This window comes from Cucumis melo, unplaced genomic scaffold, assembly GCF_025177605.1.
Source record: "Cucumis melo cultivar AY unplaced genomic scaffold, USDA_Cmelo_AY_1.0 utg000364l, whole genome shotgun sequence".
Lineage (NCBI taxonomy): Eukaryota > Viridiplantae > Streptophyta > Magnoliopsida > Cucurbitales > Cucurbitaceae > Cucumis > Cucumis melo.
The window spans coordinates 86,310-109,350 of record NW_026123940.1 but is presented as its reverse complement, the minus strand read 5'-3'; the positions used below and the strand labels follow the sequence as shown (position 1 = coordinate 109,350).

Below are 23,041 nucleotides of genomic sequence, written 5' to 3'. Positions count from 1 at the left end.
CCTCAAACCAACCTTAAAAGTGTTCAAAACGAGTCTAATTATCACTTGAATTTTAGAAACGATCTAACAAAGCTTAAGTGTAAGTTGGTTGCTCATAACCTAGCAAAAAGTTAAAAAAAGTGAGAAAAGAGCCTTTCAAGACCCAAAATGGCAACAAAGTGCGTAAGTTCAACAAACTAGGTTTAAAACAAACCTAAAAGGTGTTGAAAACATGTCTACGTATCACTTGGACCTTAAAAAACGACCTAAGACATCTTAAGTGTAAGTTCATAGCTCACAACCTAGCGGAAAGTTCAAAAAGTGTGAAAAAAGCACTTTAAGACCCAAAGTGGCAACCGTGTGTGTGAGTGCAACAAACTTAGTGTCAAACCAACCTAAAACGCATTCAAAACATGTCCAAGTATCACTTGAACTTTCAAAACGATCTAACAAATCTTAACTGTAAGTTCCTAACTCACAACGTACCAAAAAGTTCAAAAAAGATTGAAAAAGAGCACTTCAAGACCTAGAATGCCAAGTGTGTAAGTGCAACAAACTTAGATTCAAACCAACCAAAAAGGCATTCGAAACACGTCTTAGCTTTCAAACGACCCAATGACGCTTAAGTGTAAAAGCTTGTAACTCATAACTTGCCAAAAAGTTCAAAAAAGTGTGGAAAAAGCCCTTCGATGGCAATCATGTCTGTATGTGCAACAAACTTAGTTCGAAACAACCTAACACCTGTTCAAAACATGTCTAAGTACCATTCGAACTTAAAGAATGGCCTAACAATGCTCAAGTATAATTTCGTAACTCATAACCTACCAAAAAAATTCAAACATCGTAAAGAAAGCACTTCAAGACCCAAAATGGCAATTAAGTGTGTGGATGCAACAAACTGAGTCTCAAACAAACCTAAAAGGTGTTCAAATCGTGTCTAAGTATCACTTGAACTATCAAAATGACCCAACAAAACTTAAGTGTAATTTCGTAAACCATAACCTACCAAAAAATTCAAAAAGTGTGAAAAAAGCACTTCAAGACCGAAAATGGCAACCAAGTGTGTTAGTGCCACAAACTTTGTTTCAGACCAACCTAAAAAGAGTTCAAAACGTGTGTAAGCTTTCAAAACGATCGAACAATGCTTAAGTATAAGTTCGCAAATCACAACCGACCAAAATTCCAAAAAGTGCGATAAAAGCACTCTAACACCCAACATGTCAGCCAAGCGTGCAAGTTCAACAAACTTAGTTCCAAACCAAAATAAAAAAGAGTTTAAAAACCTCTGAACATTGCTTGAGTGTAAATTCGTAACTCATAACCGACTAAAAAGTTCAAAAAAAGAGTGAAAAAAGCACCGAGGACCTAAAATGGCACAACCCGACCAAGCATGTAAGTGCAACAGACTTAGTCTCAAACAAACTTAAAAAGTGTTCCAACCGAGCCTACGTATCACTTGACCTTTAAAAGCAACCTCACAAAGTTTAAGTGTAAGTTTACAACTCCCAACGTACCAAAAAGTCAAGAACTGTGAAAAAAGCACTTCAAAGACCACAAAAGAAATGGCAACCAAATGTGTAAGTACAACAAACTTACCCTCAAACCAACCTTAAAAGTGTTCAAAACGAGTCTAATTATCACTTGAATTTTAGAAACGATCTAACAAAGCTTAAGTGTAAGTTGGTTGCTCATAACCTAGCAAAAAGTTAAAAAAGTGAGAAAAGAGCCTTTCAAGACCCAAAATGGCAACAAAGTGCGTAAGTTCAACAAACTAGGTTTAAAACAAACCTAAAAGGTGTTGAAAACATGTCTACGTATCACTTGGACCTTAAAAAACGACCTAAGACATCTTAAGTGTAAGTTCATAGCTCACAACCTAGCGGAAAGTTCAAAAAGTGTGAAAAAAGCACTTTAAGACCCAAAGTGGCAACCGTGTGTGTGAGTGCAACAAACTTAGTGTCAAACCAACCTAAAACGCATTCAAAACATGTCCAAGTATCACTTGAACTTTCAAAACGATCTAACAAATCTTAACTGTAAGTTCCTAACTCACAACGTACCAAAAAGTTCAAAAAAGATTGAAAAAGAGCACTTCAAGACCTAGAATGCCAAGTGTGTAAGTGCAACAAACTTAGATTCAAACCAACCAAAAAGGCATTCGAAACACGTCTTAGCTTTCAAACGACCCAATGACGCTTAAGTGTAAAAGCTTGTAACTCATAACTTGCCAAAAAGTTCAAAAAAGTGTGGAAAAAGCCCTTCGATGGCAATCATGTCTGTATGTGCAACAAACTTAGTTCGAAACAACCTAACACCTGTTCAAAACATGTCTAAGTACCATTCGAACTTAAAGAATGGCCTAACAATGCTCAAGTATAATTTCGTAACTCATAACCTACCAAAAAAAATTCAAACATCGTAAAGAAAGCACTTCAAGACCCAAAATGGCAATTAAGTGTGTGGATGCAACAAAACTGAGTCTCAAACAAACCTAAAAGGTGTTCAAATCGTGTCTAAGTATCACTTGAACTATCAAAATGACCCAACAAAACTTAAGTGTAATTTCGTAAACCATAACCTACCAAAAAATTCAAAAAGTGTGAAAAAAGCACTTCAAGACCGAAAATGGCAACCAAGTGTGTTAGTGCCACAAACTTTGTTTCAGACCAACCTAAAAAGAGTTCAAAACGTGTGTAAGCTTTCAAAACGATCGAACAATGCTTAAGTATAAGTTCGCAAATCACAACCGACCAAAATTCCAAAAAGTGCGATAAAAGCACTCTAACACCCAACATGTCAGCCAAGCGTGCAAGTTCAACAAACTTAGTTCCAAACCAAAATAAAAAAGAGTTTAAAACCTCTGAACATTGCTTGAGTGTAAATTCGTAACTCATAACCGACTAAAAAGTTCAAAAAAGAGTGAAAAAAGCACCGAGGACCTAAAATGGCACAACCCGACCAAGCATGTAAGTGCAACAGACTTAGTCTCAAACAAACTTAAAAAGTGTTCCAACCGAGCCTACGTATCACTTGACCTTTAAAAGCAACCTCACAAAGTTTAAGTGTAAGTTTACAACTCCCAACGTACCAAAAAGTCAAGAACTGTGAAAAAAGCACTTCAAAGACCACAAAAGAAATGGCAACCAAATGTGTAAGTACAACAAACTTACCCTCAAACCAACCTTAAAAGTGTTCAAAACGAGTCTAATTATCACTTGAATTTTAGAAACGATCTAACAAAGCTTAAGTGTAAGTTGGTTGCTCATAACCTAGCAAAAAGTTAAAAAAGTGAGAAAAGAGCCTTTCAAGACCCAAAATGGCAACAAAGTGCGTAAGTTCAACAAACTAGGTTTAAAACAAACCTAAAAGGTGTTGAAAACATGTCTACGTATCACTTGGACCTTAAAAAACGACCTAAGACATCTTAAGTGTAAGTTCATAGCTCACAACCTAGCGGAAAGTTCAAAAAGTGTGAAAAAAGCACTTTAAGACCCAAAGTGGCAACCGTGTGTGTGAGTGCAACAAACTTAGTGTCAAACCAACCTAAAACGCATTCAAAACATGTCCAAGTATCACTTGAACTTTCAAAACGATCTAACAAATCTTAACTGTAAGTTCCTAACTCACAACGTACCAAAAAGTTCAAAAAAGATTGAAAAAGAGCACTTCAAGACCTAGAATGCCAAGTGTGTAAGTGCAACAAACTTAGATTCAAACCAACCAAAAAGGCATTCGAAACACGTCTTAGCTTTCAAACGACCCAATGACGCTTAAGTGTAAAAGCTTGTAACTCATAACTTGCCAAAAAGTTCAAAAAAGTGTGGAAAAAGCCCTTCGATGGCAATCATGTCTGTATGTGCAACAAACTTAGTTCGAAACAACCTAACACCTGTTCAAAACATGTCTAAGTACCATTCGAACTTAAAGAATGGCCTAACAATGCTCAAGTATAATTTCGTAACTCATAACCTACCAAAAAAATTCAAACATCGTAAAGAAAGCACTTCAAGACCCAAAATGGCAATTAAGTGTGTGGATGCAACAAACTGAGTCTCAAACAAACCTAAAAGGTGTTCAAATCGTGTCTAAGTATCACTTGAACTATCAAAATGACCCAACAAAACTTAAGTGTAATTTCGTAAACCATAACCTACCAAAAAATTCAAAAAGTGTGAAAAAAGCACTTCAAGACCGAAAATGGCAACCAAGTGTGTTAGTGCCACAAACTTTGTTTCAGACCAACCTAAAAAGAGTTCAAAACGTGTGTAAGCTTTCAAAACGATCGAACAATGCTTAAGTATAAGTTCGCAAATCACAACCGACCAAAATTCCAAAAAGTGCGATAAAAGCACTCTAACACCCAACATGTCAGCCAAGCGTGCAAGTTCAACAAACTTAGTTCCAAACCAAAATAAAAAAGAGTTTAAAAACCTCTGAACATTGCTTGAGTGTAAATTCGTAACTCATAACCGACTAAAAAGTTCAAAAAAGAGTGAAAAAAAGCACCGAGGACCTAAAATGGCACAACCCGACCAAGCATGTAAGTGCAACAGACTTAGTCTCAAACAAACTTAAAAAGTGTTCCAACCGAGCCTACGTATCACTTGACCTTTAAAAGCAACCTCACAAAGTTTAAGTGTAAGTTTACAACTCCCAACGTACCAAAAAGTCAAGAACTGTGAAAAAAGCACTTCAAAGACCACAAAAGAAATGGCAACCAAATGTGTAGGTACAACAAACTTACCCTCAAACCAACCTTAAAAGTGTTCAAAACGAGTCTAATTATCACTTGAATTTTAGAAACGATCTAACAAAGCTTAAGTGTAAGTTGGTTGCTCATAACCTAGCAAGAAGTTAAAAAAGTGAGAAAAGAGCCTTTCAAGACCCAAAATGGCAACAAAGTGCGTAAGTTCAACAAACTAGGTTTAAAACAAACCTAAAAGGTGTTGAAAACATGTCTACGTATCACTTGGACCTTAAAAAACGACCTAAGACATCTTAAGTGTAAGTTCATAGCTCACAACCTAGCGGAAAGTTCAAAAAGTGTGAAAAAAGCACTTTAAGACCCAAAGTGGCAACCGTGTGTGTGAGTGCAACAAACTTAGTGTCAAACCAACCTAAAACGCATTCAAAACATGTCCAAGTATCACTTGAACTTTCAAAACGATCTAACAAATCTTAACTGTAAGTTCCTAACTCACAACGTACCAAAAAGTTCAAAAAAGATTGAAAAAGAGCACTTCAAGACCTAGAATGCCAAGTGTGTAAGTGCAACAAACTTAGATTCAAACCAACCAAAAAGGCATTCGAAACACGTCTTAGCTTTCAAACGACCCAATGACGCTTAAGTGTAAAAGCTTGTAACTCATAACTTGCCAAAAAGTTCAAAAAAGTGTGGAAAAAGCCCTTCGATGGCAATCATGTCTGTATGTGCAACAAACTTAGTTCGAAACAACCTAACACCTGTTCAAAACATGTCTAAGTACCATTCGAACTTAAAGAATGGCCTAACAATGCTCAAGTATAATTTCGTAACTCATAACCTACCAAAAAAATTCAAACATCGTAAAGAAAGCACTTCAAGACCCAAAATGGCAATTAAGTGTGTGGATGCAACAAACTGAGTCTCAAACAAACCTAAAAGGTGTTCAAATCGTGTCTAAGTATCACTTGAACTATCAAAATGACCCAACAAAACTTAAGTGTAATTTCGTAAACCATAACCTACCAAAAAATTCAAAAAGTGTGAAAAAAGCACTTCAAGACCGAAAATGGCAACCAAGTGTGTTAGTGCCACAAACTTTGTTTCAGACCAACCTAAAAAGAGTTCAAAACGTGTGTAAGCTTTCAAAACGATCGAACAATGCTTAAGTATAAGTTCGCAAATCACAACCGACCAAAATTCCAAAAAGTGCGATAAAAGCACTCTAACACCCAACATGTCAGCCAAGCGTGCAAGTTCAACAAACTTAGTTTCCAAACCAAAATAAAAAAGAGTTTAAAACCTCTGAACATTGCTTGAGTGTAAATTCGTAACTCATAACCGACTAAAAAGTTCAAAAAAGAGTGAAAAAAGCACCGAGGACCTAAAATGGCACAACCCGACCAAGCATGTAAGTGCAACAGACTTAGTCTCAAACAAACTTAAAAAGTGTTCCAACCGAGCCTACGTATCACTTGACCTTTAAAAGCAACCTCACAAAGTTTAAGTGTAAGTTTACAACTCCCAACGTACCAAAAAGTCAAGAACTGTGAAAAAAGCACTTCAAAGACCACAAAAGAAATGGCAACCAAATGTGTAGGTACAACAAACTTACCCTCAAACCAACCTTAAAAGTGTTCAAAACGAGTCTAATTATCACTTGAATTTTAGAAACGATCTAACAAAGCTTAAGTGTAAGTTGGTTGCTCATAACCTAGCAAGAAGTTAAAAAAGTGAGAAAAGAGCCTTTCAAGACCCAAAATGGCAACAAAGTGCGTAAGTTCAACAAACTAGGTTTAAAACAAACCTAAAAGGTGTTGAAAACATGTCTACGTATCACTTGGACCTTAAAAAAACGACCTAAGACATCTTAAGTGTAAGTTCATAGCTCACAACCTAGCGGAAAGTTCAAAAAGTGTGAAAAAAGCACTTTAAGACCCAAAGTGGCAACCGTGTGTGTGAGTGCAACAAACTTAGTGTCAAACCAACCTAAAACGCATTCAAAACATGTCCAAGTATCACTTGAACTTTCAAAACGATCTAACAAATCTTAACTGTAAGTTCCTAACTCACAACGTACCAAAAAGTTCAAAAAAGATTGAAAAAGAGCACTTCAAGACCTAGAATGCCAAGTGTGTAAGTGCAACAAACTTAGATTCAAACCAACCAAAAAGGCATTCGAAACACGTCTTAGCTTTCAAACGACCCAATGACGCTTAAGTGTAAAAGCTTGTAACTCATAACTTGCCAAAAAGTTCAAAAAAGTGTGGAAAAAGCCCTTCGATGGCAATCATGTCTGTATGTGCAACAAACTTAGTTCGAAACAACCTAACACCTGTTCAAAACATGTCTAAGTACCATTCGAACTTAAAGAATGGCCTAACAATGCTCAAGTATAATTTCGTAACTCATAACCTACCAAAAAAATTCAAACATCGTAAAGAAAGCACTTCAAGACCCAAAATGGCAATTAAGTGTGTGGATGCAACAAACTGAGTCTCAAACAAACCTAAAAGGTGTTCAAATCGTGTCTAAGTATCACTTGAACTATCAAAATGACCCAACAAAACTTAAGTGTAATTTCGTAAACCATAACCTACCAAAAAATTCAAAAAGTGTGAAAAAAGCACTTCAAGACCGAAAATGGCAACCAAGTGTGTTAGTGCCACAAACTTTGTTTCAGACCAACCTAAAAAGAGTTCAAAACGTGTGTAAGCTTTCAAAACGATCGAACAATGCTTAAGTATAAGTTCGCAAATCACAACCGACCAAAATTCCAAAAAGTGCGATAAAAGCACTCTAACACCCAACATGTCAGCCAAGCGTGCAAGTTCAACAAACTTAGTTCCAAACCAAAATAAAAAAGAGTTTAAAACCTCTGAACATTGCTTGAGTGTAAATTCGTAACTCATAACCGACTAAAAAGTTCAAAAAAGAGTGAAAAAAGCACCGAGGACCTAAAATGGCACAACCCGACCAAGCATGTAAGTGCAACAGACTTAGTCTCAAACAAACTTAAAAAGTGTTCCAACCGAGCCTACGTATCACTTGACCTTTAAAAGCAACCTCACAAAGTTTAAGTGTAAGTTTACAACTCCCAACGTACCAAAAAGTCAAGAACTGTGAAAAAAGCACTTCAAAGACCACAAAAGAAATGGCAACCAAATGTGTAAGTACAACAAACTTACCCTCAAACCAACCTTAAAAGTGTTCAAAACGAGTCTAATTATCACTTGAATTTTAGAAACGATCTAACAAAGCTTAAGTGTAAGTTGGTTGCTCATAACCTAGCAAGAAGTTAAAAAAGTGAGAAAAGAGCCTTTCAAGACCCAAAATGGCAACAAAGTGCGTAAGTTCAACAAACTAGGTTTAAAACAAACCTAAAAGGTGTTGAAAACATGTCTACGTATCACTTGGACCTTAAAAAACGACCTAAGACATCTTAAGTGTAAGTTCATAGCTCACAACCTAGCGGAAAGTTCAAAAAGTGTGAAAAAAGCACTTTAAGACCCAAAGTGGCAACCGTGTGTGTGAGTGCAACAAACTTAGTGTCAAACCAACCTAAAACGCATTCAAAACATGTCCAAGTATCACTTGAACTTTCAAAACGATCTAACAAATCTTAACTGTAAGTTCCTAACTCACAACGTACCAAAAAGTTCAAAAAAGATTGAAAAAGAGCACTTCAAGACCTAGAATGCCAAGTGTGTAAGTGCAACAAACTTAGATTCAAACCAACCAAAAAGGCATTCGAAACACGTCTTAGCTTTCAAACGACCCAATGACGCTTAAGTGTAAAAGCTTGTAACTCATAACTTGCCAAAAAGTTCAAAAAAGTGTGGAAAAAGCCCTTCGATGGCAATCATGTCTGTATGTGCAACAAACTTAGTTCGAAACAACCTAACACCTGTTCAAAACATGTCTAAGTACCATTCGAACTTAAAGAATGGCCTAACAATGCTCAAGTATAATTTCGTAACTCATAACCTACCAAAAAAATTCAAACATCGTAAAGAAAGCACTTCAAGACCCAAAATGGCAATTAAGTGTGTGGATGCAACAAACTGAGTCTCAAACAAACCTAAAAGGTGTTCAAATCGTGTCTAAGTATCACTTGAACTATCAAAATGACCCAACAAAACTTAAGTGTAATTTCGTAAACCATAACCTACCAAAAAATTCAAAAAGTGTGAAAAAAGCACTTCAAGACCGAAAATGGCAACCAAGTGTGTTAGTGCCACAAACTTTGTTTCAGACCAACCTAAAAAGAGTTCAAAACGTGTGTAAGCTTTCAAAACGATCGAACAATGCTTAAGTATAAGTTCGCAAATCACAACCGACCAAAATTCCAAAAAGTGCGATAAAAGCACTCTAACACCCAACATGTCAGCCAAGCGTGCAAGTTCAACAAACTTAGTTCCAAACCAAAATAAAAAAGAGTTTAAAACCTCTGAACATTGCTTGAGTGTAAATTCGTAACTCATAACCGACTAAAAAGTTCAAAAAAGAGTGAAAAAAGCACCGAGGACCTAAAATGGCACAACCCGACCAAGCATGTAAGTGCAACAGACTTAGTCTCAAACAAACTTAAAAAGTGTTCCAACCGAGCCTACGTATCACTTGACCTTTAAAAGCAACCTCACAAAGTTTAAGTGTAAGTTTACAACTCCCAACGTACCAAAAAGTCAAGAACTGTGAAAAAAGCACTTCAAAGACCACAAAAGAAATGGCAACCAAATGTGTAAGTACAACAAACTTACCCTCAAACCAACCTTAAAAGTGTTCAAAACGAGTCTAATTATCACTTGAATTTTAGAAACGATCTAACAAAGCTTAAGTGTAAGTTGGTTGCTCATAACCTAGCAAAAAGTTAAAAAAAGTGAGAAAAGAGCCTTTCAAGACCCAAAATGGCAACAAAGTGCGTAAGTTCAACAAACTAGGTTTAAAACAAACCTAAAAGGTGTTGAAAACATGTCTACGTATCACTTGGACCTTAAAAAACGACCTAAGACATCTTAAGTGTAAGTTCATAGCTCACAACCTAGCGGAAAGTTCAAAAAGTGTGAAAAAAGCACTTTAAGACCCAAAGTGGCAACCGTGTGTGTGAGTGCAACAAACTTAGTGTCAAACCAACCTAAAACGCATTCAAAACATGTCCAAGTATCACTTGAACTTTCAAAACGATCTAACAAATCTTAACTGTAAGTTCCTAACTCACAACGTACCAAAAAGTTCAAAAAAGATTGAAAAAGAGCACTTCAAGACCTAGAATGCCAAGTGTGTAAGTGCAACAAACTTAGATTCAAACCAACCAAAAAGGCATTCGAAACACGTCTTAGCTTTCAAACGACCCAATGACGCTTAAGTGTAAAAGCTTGTAACTCATAACTTGCCAAAAAGTTCAAAAAAGTGTGGAAAAAGCCCTTCGATGGCAATCATGTCTGTATGTGCAACAAACTTAGTTCGAAACAACCTAACACCTGTTCAAAACATGTCTAAGTACCATTCGAACTTAAAGAATGGCCTAACAATGCTCAAGTATAATTTCGTAACTCATAACCTACCAAAAAAATTCAAACATCGTAAAGAAAGCACTTCAAGACCCAAAATGGCAATTAAGTGTGTGGATGCAACAAACTGAGTCTCAAACAAACCTAAAAGGTGTTCAAATCGTGTCTAAGTATCACTTGAACTATCAAAATGACCCAACAAAACTTAAGTGTAATTTCGTAAACCATAACCTACCAAAAAATTCAAAAAGTGTGAAAAAAGCACTTCAAGACCGAAAATGGCAACCAAGTGTGTTAGTGCCACAAACTTTGTTTCAGACCAACCTAAAAAGAGTTCAAAACGTGTGTAAGCTTTCAAAACGATCGAACAATGCTTAAGTATAAGTTCGCAAATCACAACCGACCAAAATTCCAAAAAGTGCGATAAAAGCACTCTAACACCCAACATGTCAGCCAAGCGTGCAAGTTCAACAAACTTAGTTCCAAACCAAAATAAAAAAGAGTTTAAAACCTCTGAACATTGCTTGAGTGTAAATTCGTAACTCATAACCGACTAAAAAGTTCAAAAAAGAGTGAAAAAAGCACCGAGGACCTAAAATGGCACAACCCGACCAAGCATGTAAGTGCAACAGACTTAGTCTCAAACAAACTTAAAAAGTGTTCCAACCGAGCCTACGTATCACTTGACCTTTAAAAGCAACCTCACAAAGTTTAAGTGTAAGTTTACAACTCCCAACGTACCAAAAAGTCAAGAACTGTGAAAAAAGCACTTCAAAGACCACAAAAGAAATGGCAACCAAATGTGTAAGTACAACAAACTTACCCTCAAACCAACCTTAAAAGTGTTCAAAACGAGTCTAATTATCACTTGAATTTTAGAAACGATCTAACAAAGCTTAAGTGTAAGTTGGTTGCTCATAACCTAGCAAAAAGTTAAAAAAAGTGAGAAAAGAGCCTTTCAAGACCCAAAATGGCAACAAAGTGCGTAAGTTCAACAAACTAGGTTTAAAACAAACCTAAAAGGTGTTGAAAACATGTCTACGTATCACTTGGACCTTAAAAAACGACCTAAGACATCTTAAGTGTAAGTTCATAGCTCACAACCTAGCGGAAAGTTCAAAAAGTGTGAAAAAAGCACTTTAAGACCCAAAGTGGCAACCGTGTGTGTGAGTGCAACAAACTTAGTGTCAAACCAACCTAAAACGCATTCAAAACATGTCCAAGTATCACTTGAACTTTCAAAACGATCTAACAAATCTTAACTGTAAGTTCCTAACTCACAACGTACCAAAAAGTTCAAAAAAGATTGAAAAAGAGCACTTCAAGACCTAGAATGCCAAGTGTGTAAGTGCAACAAACTTAGATTCAAACCAACCAAAAAGGCATTCGAAACACGTCTTAGCTTTCAAACGACCCAATGACGCTTAAGTGTAAAAGCTTGTAACTCATAACTTGCCAAAAAGTTCAAAAAAGTGTGGAAAAAGCCCTTCGATGGCAATCATGTCTGTATGTGCAACAAACTTAGTTCGAAACAACCTAACACCTGTTCAAAACATGTCTAAGTACCATTCGAACTTAAAGAATGGCCTAACAATGCTCAAGTATAATTTCGTAACTCATAACCTACCAAAAAAATTCAAACATCGTAAAGAAAGCACTTCAAGACCCAAAATGGCAATTAAGTGTGTGGATGCAACAAACTGAGTCTCAAACAAACCTAAAAGGTGTTCAAATCGTGTCTAAGTATCACTTGAACTATCAAAATGACCCAACAAAACTTAAGTGTAATTTCGTAAACCATAACCTACCAAAAAATTCAAAAAGTGTGAAAAAAGCACTTCAAGACCGAAAATGGCAACCAAGTGTGTTAGTGCCACAAACTTTGTTTCAGACCAACTTAAAAAGAGTTCAAAACGTGTGTAAGCTTTCAAAACGATCGAACAATGCTTAAGTATAAGTTCGCAAATCACAACCGACCAAAATTCCAAAAAGTGCGATAAAAGCACTCTAACACCCAACATGTCAACCAAGTGTGCAAGTATAATTTCGTAACTCATAACTCATAACCTACCAACATGTCTAAGTACCATTCGAACTTAAAAAATAGCCTAACAATGCTCAAGTATAATTTCGTAAGTCATAACTTACCAAAAAAATTCAAACATTGTAAAAAAAGCACTTCAAGTCCTAAAATAGCAATTAAGTGTGTAGATGCAACAAACCGAGTCTCAAACAAACCTAAAAGGTGTTCAAAACAAACCTAAACCAAACATGGGAACAATCAAGAACAACCTCAAGATTTTCAAGAATGGCATGAAAACATGCAACAAAAACTATTAAGAAAGCAAAAATTACCTTAGGTAGTCTAGAATTTCCACCAAGAATTAAAGAACCTACAAGATTACCTCAGATGATTGGAAACAAAAAAGAAGACCTTTGTATAGATTTAGATTCTTCTAAGAAAGAGGAATTAATTCCTAAATCTTCATTCCAACATTCCTGCAAGATTTCAACCCCTAACTTTGTTTCATACCCATTCAACATTACAGAAACATGAATAAAAAAGTTTCCAAGATTCAAAAGAAGAATCTGACTCAAACAAAAGAGAAATGCAATTTCATTCAGATTTTCAAGTAAAAAAGATAGTTGTTTCAATATCCAATCTCAAATTCAGCAGACTTTAATTTTTTTTACAAAACCAACATTAAATTAAAGACTATATCAACCTTAATTTTCATGAAGCATTCCAAACCTCTCAACTTAAACAGATTAACATTACCTGTCAAGATCGACATTACTATCGATTGCAAAAGTTAAAGAAATGGGAGCCATGGAATCTCTCGCCCATTTCTCAATGAATCCAGTGCCCCTCTTGTTATGGTTCTTCTATTCAATGTTAGCTCACCTCCTTTTCCAGCCTACATCTTTTAGAAATCAAACTTAATCATGCGATTGGAACGACCAAAATTGAATTCAATTAAGTCACTTCATTCTTAAAAATTTGAAAGCGAAATTAAATGAATTTAGAATCACATATTCACATTGAGTTTACTTGATATATGTATGAATTTAGACTCATATATGTATGTGTCTACTTGACCTAACCGGTTGGACTCTAAGGGATGGGTAGGTCTGGTTTTGGTTAGGCCAAGAGTGAAGAGTTCCCCACACAAGCTCTGATACTGAGGGAGCTCAACGCATTCTACTTGACCTAACAGGCCGGAATCTAAGGGCTAGGCAGGTCTGGTTTTGGTTAGGCCAAAAGTGAAGAGTTCCCCACACAAGCTCTGATACTGAGGGAGCTCAACGCATTCTACTTGACCTAACCGGCTGGACTCTAAGGGCTAGGCAAGTCTGGTTTTGGTTAGGCGAAAAGTGAAGAGTTCCCCACACAAGCTCTGATACTGAGGGAGCTCAACGCATTCTACTTCACCTAACTGGTTGGGTTTTAAAGGCTAGGAAGGTCTGGTTTTGGTTAGGCCAAAAGTGAAGAGTTCCCCACACAAGCTCTGATACTGAGGGAGCTCAACGCATTCTACTTGACCTAACCGGCTGGACTCTAAGGGCTAGGTAGGTCTGGTTTTGGTTAGGCGAAAAGTGAAGAGTTCCCCACACAAGCTCTGATACTGAGGGAGCTCAACGCATTCTACTTCACCTAACTGGTTGGGTTTTAAAGGCTAGGAAGGTCTGGTTTTGGTTAGGCCAAAAGTGAAGAGTTCCCCACACAAGCTCTGATACTGAGGGAGCTCAACACATTCTACTTGACCTAACCGGCTGGACTTTATGTGCTAGGTAGGTTTGGTTTTGGTTAGGCCAAAAGTGAAGAGTTCCCCACACAAGCTCTGATACTGAGGGAGCTCAACGCATTCTACTTGACCTAACCGGCTGGACTTTAAGGGCTAGGTAGGTCTGGTTTTGGTTAGGCGAAAAGTGAAGAGTTCCCCACACAAGCTCTGATACTGAGGGAGCTCAACGCATTCTACTTCACCTAACCGGTTGGGTTTTAAAGGCTATGAAGGTCTGGTTTTGGTTAGGCCAAAAGTGAAGAGTTCCCCACACAAGCTCTGATACTGAGGGAGCTCAACGCATTCTACTTGACCTAACCGGCTGGACTTTAAGGGCTAGGTAGGTCTGGTTTTGGTTAGGCGAAAAGTGAAGAGTTCCCCACACAAGCTCTGATACTGAGGGAGCTCAACGCATTCTACTTTACCTAACCGGTTGGGTTTTAAAGGCTAGGAAGGTCTGGTTTTGGTTAGGCCAAAAGTGAAGAGTTCCCCACACAAGCTCTGATACTGAGGGAGCTCAACGCATTCTACTTGACCTAACCGGCTGGATTCTAAGGGCTAGGCAGGTCTGGTTTTGGTTAGGTGAAAAGTGAAGAGTTCCCCACACAAGCTCTGATACTGAGGGAGCTCAACGCATTCTACTTCACCTAACTGGTTGGGTTTTAAAGGCTAGGAAGGTCTGGTTTTGGTTAGGCCAAAAGTGAAGAGTTCCCCACACAAGCTCTGATACTGAGGGAGCTCAACGCATTCTACTTGACCTAACCGGCTGGACTCTAAGGGCTAGGCAGGTCTGGTTTTGGTTAGGCCAAAAGTGAAGAGTTCCCCACACAAGCTCTGATACTGAGGGAGCTCAACGCATTCTACTTGACCTAACTGGCTGGACTCTAAGGGCTAGGCAGGTCTGGTTTTGGTTAGGCGAAAAGTGAAGAGTTCCCCACACAAGCTCTGATACTGAGGGAGCTCAACGCATTCTACTTCACCTAACCGGTTGGGTTTTAAAGGCTAGGAAGGTCTGGTTTTGGTTAGGCCAAAAGTGAAGAGTTCCCCACACAAGCTCTGATACTGAGGGAGCTCAACGCATTCTACTTGACCTAACCGGCTGGACTCTAAGGGCTAGGCAGATCTGGTTTTGGTTAGGCCATGTTTTCAACAGCACATGTTTTCAACACATTATTAAGTATGTACAGTATTTACAATATTTAGAAAATGAATAGCATGTCTTCTACGCATTTCTAAGCTATCAAAGAATGCATTTTCAACATATTTAAGATATTCAAATGACAAACACAATCACAAACCCGAGCTCCATGCTCAAGGGTTAGGCAGACATGCTTGTCTAAACTAGAAAGCAAATTAGACATAGTATTTATTTTAAGAATAAAGACATTGAAAAAGTTTAAAATTTGAACATTTTTGGCAAAATGAAAATTTCCCAAAGGACATAGAACATGCAAAGCTACAACCCTACCCCCCACTTAAAACTTTAATTTGTCTTCAAAGCATTTTAAGCAAGATTGTAAGGATCGAAAAAAGAGATAGGGAACAGAAAACTTCCCCTTGCTTGCAAAGGTTCCAAATTCGATTATACTCCATTTTTTCCTTTATTCCTACAAAAAGAAAACAAGATTTTCTATCAAATTTTATTAAAGAGGTTAAACTAAAAATTTATGGATATCTAGGATGTTAAAATCAGCGAGAAAAATAAGTTCTCCTGCCTTAATAAGAACATCCTCAACTATGCCTAAGGGGCTAACATATAGGACCTATCCACTAATTGGATGCTTACATTGGTCTTTTGCAAATTATTTAACCCCTAGTTCTTTTCCCACATACCCCACAAATCATCAATTGATGGGTATCTAAATCCATATCCTCTTAAGCTTGGAATGAGAACTAAAACCACCGCCTACACACGAGTATTTTTCACATGCATCAGAATAATACCATCACCCTAAATAAATAAAAAGGCTACGATCTTGGGGTCTACATATAATCTATCAATTCCAATTCCTTGAAAGTTAAATTCTTCCATCTATTACAGCGAGGAAAAGGGATACTAAACATCCAAGTACAACGAAACATCCATCATACGTTCCACAATTTAATTATAGATCAAATATCATCCCAGATTCGTTAATTTGTATGCACTTCAAAATTTTAGACTACTTGTTTAGTTGCTTTCACATGGGAGACTTCAGCAGCTGGTTTTTAAATGTTTGCATGTGGAAAAACTTCATAGCAGCTATGAAATATCTATTCAAGATACTTTCATTGGCCACTCTCTAATCTACTTTTTCTGTGATTTTATTATGTCAAAAGAATGGAATGATCTAGAGTTTCACTAGCGGTGCATTAAGGATCCCATCCGAAACGAGATGCATAAAAGTGGACAGACAGAAAAGACAAGCATACCAGTCCAGAAGCTGGTGGCATTCCATATTCCAAAGCAGTAAGAAAATCATCATCAAGTGTCACTTCATAAGAATCATCCTCATCTTTTTGGCAATTGAAGTCCAAAGAGTCATTACATAAGAAACGAGATACATAAGAAACAGCTGAGCCATGCTTCTCATTGTGTTGCCTGATCTGGTCTTCTAATCATCCTCTGTGCCAATTTTGTTTGTTTTAAAAGAAAAAGATCATTACAACCATTCCAATTATCATGGAACCGAAACACTAAAACGTTCCAATAGAAACTATTATTTCTTGACATGGCACATAAACCAATAATGCACAAGTATACCAAGCAAGAAAAATAGAATGCTCATGTAGAGCTTGGACGCACATTGTTATGGAGTTAAGCACATAACACATAACAAAAACGATTCCTTTGGTAACCTTTCGACTGAAAGGGTCTATACAAGATGGAACAAAGTACAGGAAAGTTATCTTCCAAAAGGTGATAGACTATCCAGTTTAACTTGAGTTCAATACTAATGTACTTTCTCTCTTTCAAATGCCATGAAATTGGCTAAAAAGTTTCATCATCTGTGCACCCTTCTAACATTAATGATTGATATAATCACCTCTTACCTGATAAATACGATCGATCAATTCGAAAAATGCATTGGCCAGCTCACGACCACAAATGAAAAGTTCAAATCTTTCTGTAAACCCTGCATGGCTAATAATGCACAAGAAATGAAAATTTTTAACCCCTCCCAGGTAAGAAGAAAGAAAAGATAGAAAAGACATTCAAACAGCTGTTGGTGTAAAGATTTGAGATCTCAATCATGGTCATCCTCCAATAATTTCCCAAAGAGGAGAATAATTGAATATTTTAGGATGGAAAACAAAATTGATAATGACCCAGAGCTTATTTCTTTGGAGTTCTTGTAGATTACTAAAGGGATTAGACAATACGACTTTGTGTTTTAACATCAAGAGTGGATATCTTGTTATAGCACAAACTTAACTTAGGACAGTATGCTCCGTAAATTATGCTTTTATGTTTCTGCTTGAATAATTAGTTGTTTTTGTGTGTGCACTCTCACATATATATTCTAAATGATGATTATCTTTCTTGTCCTACAAATGAATCCTTGGTTACAAATGGAATGGACAAATTTGACAATAAGATTGATAGAATCTAAGCGAGCAAAAGGCTGAAGTTTCATACCTGGGGGAGTGGAAGAACTGAAAGAACGTCAATTGTGAAGTAAGATAAAAAGAATCTCCAAGCTCTTGTGCAAACACCATCATCGGCTTCATCAGGTTTTGCATTATAAAATTTGGAATATCTAAAATGAAAATGACAGACTATAAGAATTATGTAGAGGAAGTCTATGATTGAGCTAACAATTACAACTACTATTCTCATCTTGTTGTCAAATCCAACACATCTTTTGCCTTAATCAACCAACAAGGTGTAACAGAACAAAGGATCCAACAAGGTAGCAATCACACACAACATGACAAGTATTTCATTCCACAAATGAAGAAATACCGGGTTTCTATCACCCAAACATTTAAGATATCCCAAACCTTTACTCCTAACTTCTCAATCAAATCTTATGTTTCCAAAACTCGTAAGCCTATCAAAACTAGTAGTAAAGCTTGTTGAAATTGATCTCAATGTTCTCAGTGAGCATGTTTCTCCAATATACGAAGGTTTACTCCTGGACAGGGGACAAAGCAAGTGGAACAAATGAACCAACAGATACTTCTACTATTTGATTTTGAAGAAAAGAATCACAGGAGATGGGGGACATCAGAAGAATTTCAACCGCACACAGAAAACAGATAAAAAATAGTATAGTTGACAACCCAACAACCATTTAACTGCAATACTTCCTAAATGATTAGCTGGTAATTATTTAATCTTAGAAGAGAACTAGAAATCGCCCTGGTCTATAGACAATACATAGAGAAATGACAATGATGTGAGTGATTGTTACTAAAGGAAAAAAATAGTTTACTGATGATGAATTGAAGTAGCCTTTCCTTTGTAATTGAATGATTTAAAGAGTGATCTAATGAATGTTATAAAAAATAAATGAGGGGAGAAACTCAACCATGGAGAGAAAATGGATGGTGAATGAAGTACCAAAAAACAAACTAGCAAATGCAGTCATAGTTAAAATAAAACCATCTTCCAAAGTAGTCTTCTCAACCAAATGGCACTTATTTTCTACAAACCCAACTTCTTTTCACTTTTTAAATATTCAATTTGTGTTAGTTCCTACACACAAAAAGATCACAAACTCCTGAAATGGATAGAATTACAGGGCTACAGGTTATAGTATTTTTGTGAATCTAAAGCAATTATGAAGCATAACCAAGTAGCAAACACAAATACTTGATGAAACTACTAACAATCACAAAAACTTTGGAAGTTAGAAGTGCAGAGAAAGAAAGTGAGAGAAGTCAATTCTGGCAAAGTGAGAGAAGTCAGTTTTGGCTTAAAAAATCCCTTTTGACTCCTTCCCAACTTCCCAGATGCAGTTGAACCCCTTCAAAATGACCACAACTGACTCAACTTACAGTAAAAAATCAAATTGAGTGAACATATGGCAAGTGGGTCCAATTCCTTTTACCACAGAAAACTATAATACAAGTTCTTTCACTACCTAAAACCCAAATTCCACAACCACAGTTATGCAAGAAGAAGAACAACAACAAAAATGCCTCTCAAACTCCAACAAGAAGTACAGAAGAACTTGAATTCCAAAAGGGAACTTTACTTACCTCCGTACTTCCATGGCTGAATTGAGTGAGCTAGAAATTAGAAAACACAAAGAATGAAGCTGATTTTGAGGTGCATCCGGAAGGCAATTTAAAGCTTTTGGCAGTAGCTATGTAACAAGTTTCCAAAGTGAGCCACCATAATCGACTAAAAATGGAAACCAAAATGAATGAGCAATCAATGAAATATTAAGTATATCTGAAGAAACAAACATATTATTCTGATAAACCCTGCATAATTATTCTGAGATTATAAAGATGGTGTTTAAAATTGTATTCAATTCATTTTAAAAGGTTAACCATGAAAAGGAAGAACAGTGGAGACCATGAACTACTAAAGGCATGCAATTTTTCACAATATCATGATGAGAGACTTCATGCTTTAAGTAGTCTTTGACACAAATCAAGACTATAAAGTGTCGAACATTTTCTAATCTTTATTAAAGTTTATCTTTTTTCATGCTTTAGTAATAGAACTAATTTCACTTAACAAGGTCCAAAACTTGATGATTAATCTTGAGTTTATGATTTCAACCGCATACTGAAGTCAGTTCAACCAATCTACGAAATTACAAAATTAAAAATATAAAGGATGGCATACAAATTATATATAGACATTTTGGACAACTGCAACTTTTTTTTAGTACACGGTTGCAGGGATAGGGGTGCACTCAGGTGCGCATATTAGCACGAGGAAGATAAAAACCTTCATTAGAAGCCGAGTAACGGCTGCCATTGTGGATACACACTCCTCTGTTAAATTTTCTACACCAGATTTTACATCTTCTCTAATCTGTGAGATGATTCAACATAAGACCAAATTAATTTTTCATATTACAGGAAAATATCATTTCACCACACAAATTAAGAAAAAAATATACCAAAACATCCATAATCACACCACGTAAACTACCTTAACAACAGAATCAGACAACCCAGGGATGGAATTCTCAGGAACGGTCTCCATACTGAGCTTCCGCTTAAGTGGGTTAGAAGATGGAGCAGGCTCTTCAACTTAGTCGGCGAGGGTTTGGAATCGGGAACCATGGAGTTGGGAATTTGGGATCTGACGGTGAAGCATTTTCTTTGGAAGACGACATAGGCTTCCGAGGGGTCTTCCGCCCTTGATTCCGGCGCCGTTAGCGCATGGAATAGAAAATGGCAGTGGATCGGCGAGATGGGTATTTAGCAAGATAGGGTTTCTTGGGTGGATGCTTCATTTTAGAGAATAGAAATTGAGAGAAAGGAAGAGTGAAGATTCTGAGGAAGACGAAGGAGACAAGAGATCGAGAGAGAAGGGGAGGCGGAGAGGGGGGGAAGAGGAGGGAGATAGTTGCCGTTGAGAAGAAAGATGAAGAAATTTAGAAATGAGAGAGAAGCTGCGAAGGGAAGTTGTTTTTTGAAATTTGAAATGAAATGAAATGAAACCTTTTAATTTTTAACTAAGTTATTGGAGATTTTGAATTAAAAAAATAATATATAATTAAAGTTAAAAGAATGTATACGTGCATACACATTTTTTGCAAAAGAATACTTAATGCACTTGTTTTTTTAAATAGTTTTTAGACAAACTATTATAAATAGTTTTTAGACAAACTATTATAAATAGTGATACTATTTTACTAATAGACATTATTTAATAGAATCTAAAAATTTAATATATTTAAAAACGACTCTAATTTTTAAAACAACTCTATTTTTATATTAATAAAAATAATAAAACAGATAAAATATTTTTCTATCAAGTATAAAAAAATTTATCTCGGAGAGGTTTCTTATTAAACATAAATAACTATATGTCATTAAAATATTTTATTTATAAATATTTTAAAAAATAAATTCTGTTATTTAAAATAATTTCTTCAGAACTTTTCATCAAACTATGTTTTTTCCATAAATGATTTATTTTGTATTTTTATAGCCACGTGGAGAAAAAAACAAAAGGTGTGGAAATGTGTCCTATCGAGCGCCGATTCGATGTTTCGTTTTAGTGCCCGAAATTCAACCATTTATCTATTTAACTACAAATTACAATAAATCACAACTCATTCTTATTTCTTAATTCTCCCTATTTAAGTATTCCGTAATTAGTTATAAGTTTCCACCATATAATTTGATCACAATTGAGTCTTATCATATTTCATGACTTTAGTTTAATATTTATGGGGAAAATATAAAAAAGTACATAGTCATTTCTATAAAAAAAAAAATAAATAAAGAAACCTAAATTCTTTTGAAACGTTACAATATTGTTATTATTGTTTACTTTGGAAATAGTTGCAAAATTAAAATTAGATTCAATAGAATCGTGAAGAAATTTCTAATACTAGGATAGCAAGAGATTCATAAATTATTTATAGTACCTTTATTGGATATATCTAAGCATTGCTTAAAAATTGTAAAAGAGCGCTTAAGCTCCCTTTTTTAAATAGCTATCTATGTCGCAAAAATGTGAGCGTTCAAGGCATTGTGGAAATGGCTCGAAGTTGGAATACAAAGAAGGTCCACCCATAGCGGCTGCTTGCTGACGTAGATTCTCAATCACACTTAATTATCTAATGTATAAAATTTTCAAAATTTTATTTATTTGTTTTTCCTTTTCAATATTTGGTAATCTCCTTTAACCAAGAAACAAATTAACCCCCACCCTCTGGACCAACAAATTTTGACAGAACACAATAAACTCTTCTTTACCCATTTCTCATTTTTCAACCTCCTGCCTACTCTTTTTACCCAAAAATAAAAGCTGTAACTCTCTTTTATATAACCTCTTCTCTAACTTTTTCAAGAAAGTTCTTAAGCTGTATTGTAAAGATTAATGATTTTTGTTAAAAAAAAAATAATGTTATCTATTAACTAATCAAATGGTCCAAAGTTTAACATGGTATAGTTGTCAGAAAGTGAGCATCAAAATGACAGATTGTTAGATGTATATATTTCATTAACTAAGAGTTGTTAAGAACTTCAATGTATGATCAAGCTTTTGATTTCTTATCATGCTTGCTGGGGCTATGGATATATCTTTAGCATTCGGTAGAAATTCTAGGATTCTTGTACTCAAACTGATGTTTTATTGATTTTACAATATCAGATTATGTATATGACTATTTAATTCCCCATATCATTTTCCAATAATTCAAAAGAATGTCTATTCTTGCTATTATGAATCTATAGAACGAGAAATAATTAGGGACATGCATAATAATAATAATAATGCTTCAGAACCAACTTCCTTTCTTTGTTCTTCAAGCTATGTATGACCAGCTAGTTTCGTCAAATAAATATTTTCCAACGAACATAACCAAGGTTGGGATATATGATGGAAGAAGGTGATGTTCGAAAAAAGAAAAGAAGGAAGAAGAGCATCCATAGCTACGAATTCACATGAAGAAGAGGAACTCGACGAACTCAAATGGCAAATCGGAGGAGTGGGTAGCAAATTAGAGAGATGGAGAGAGTTTTCGTGGAAGGGGAAGGGTAATTTCACAAATAATCAAAGACAAACCTTTTTTATTACCAACCAATTTTTAAAGATTTTATTAGGTATGACAAAATATAAATCTATATTGTTACCTTTATCTATTCAATTTTATTCAACTTAACTTTATGTTTTCTTTTTCTCTCCATCTAACTTTTTCGATGATCACCTCCCTCCCTCATACCTCACCTCACCTCCGACGGTCACACCACTTTCAGTCTCTTAAATCTGGTTGTCTCCACTCCAACATCTCTCACTCTTACCGCTACCGCCATGCCATGCCACTCTCACTCTCTCATAGCCACGATCACTTTCAGGAATTTAAAAAATATATATAAAAAAAAACATATGTTGATAAAAGGCAAACTGTGAAGTCAAACCAAACCACATAATGTAATTTGAT

At 35.9% G+C, this 23,041-nt stretch overlaps 2 protein-coding genes across 10 annotated transcripts in view; both read right to left on the bottom strand.

Annotated features, from left to right (window-relative positions):
• Positions 1–12,830: 12,830 nt before the first annotated feature.
• LOC127145936 (uncharacterized) overlaps positions 12,831–23,041 on the bottom strand; it is a 54,939-nt gene continuing 44,728 nt past the window's right edge. Inside the window, exon 5 of the mRNA XM_051080720.1 lies at positions 12,831–13,109. Within this exon, the coding sequence (XP_050936677.1) occupies positions 13,005–13,109 (105 nt within the window). The 3' untranslated portion in view covers positions 12,831–13,004. The remainder of the gene's footprint in view (positions 13,110–23,041) is intronic.
• On the bottom strand, positions 12,971–20,582 carry LOC127145937 (uncharacterized). Of its 9 annotated transcripts, XR_007817627.1 has the most exons (7): positions 20,074–20,582; positions 19,867–19,953; positions 19,164–19,308; positions 17,596–17,716; positions 16,389–17,100; positions 14,402–15,583; positions 13,145–14,179 (listed from the first exon to the last, which is right to left on the bottom strand). XR_007817627.1 is itself a non-coding variant. In XM_051080727.1 (6 exons), exons 1-5 carry the CDS (start codon positions 20,125–20,127, stop codon positions 17,027–17,029), a joined length of 435 nt encoding a protein of 144 aa, XP_050936684.1. In that variant the 5' UTR covers positions 20,128–20,576; the 3' UTR covers positions 16,414–16,581; positions 17,010–17,026. The 9 variants fall into 9 exon arrangements, 5 of the variants coding, with proteins under 5 accessions (XP_050936687.1, XP_050936684.1, XP_050936686.1 ...); XR_007817626.1 differs by lacking the exons at positions 13,145–14,179; positions 14,402–15,583 and having other exon boundaries at positions 16,414–16,581; positions 17,010–17,100; positions 19,164–19,270; positions 20,074–20,576; XM_051080727.1 differs by lacking the exons at positions 13,145–14,179; positions 14,402–15,583 and having other exon boundaries at positions 16,414–16,581; positions 17,010–17,092; positions 19,164–19,270; positions 20,074–20,576.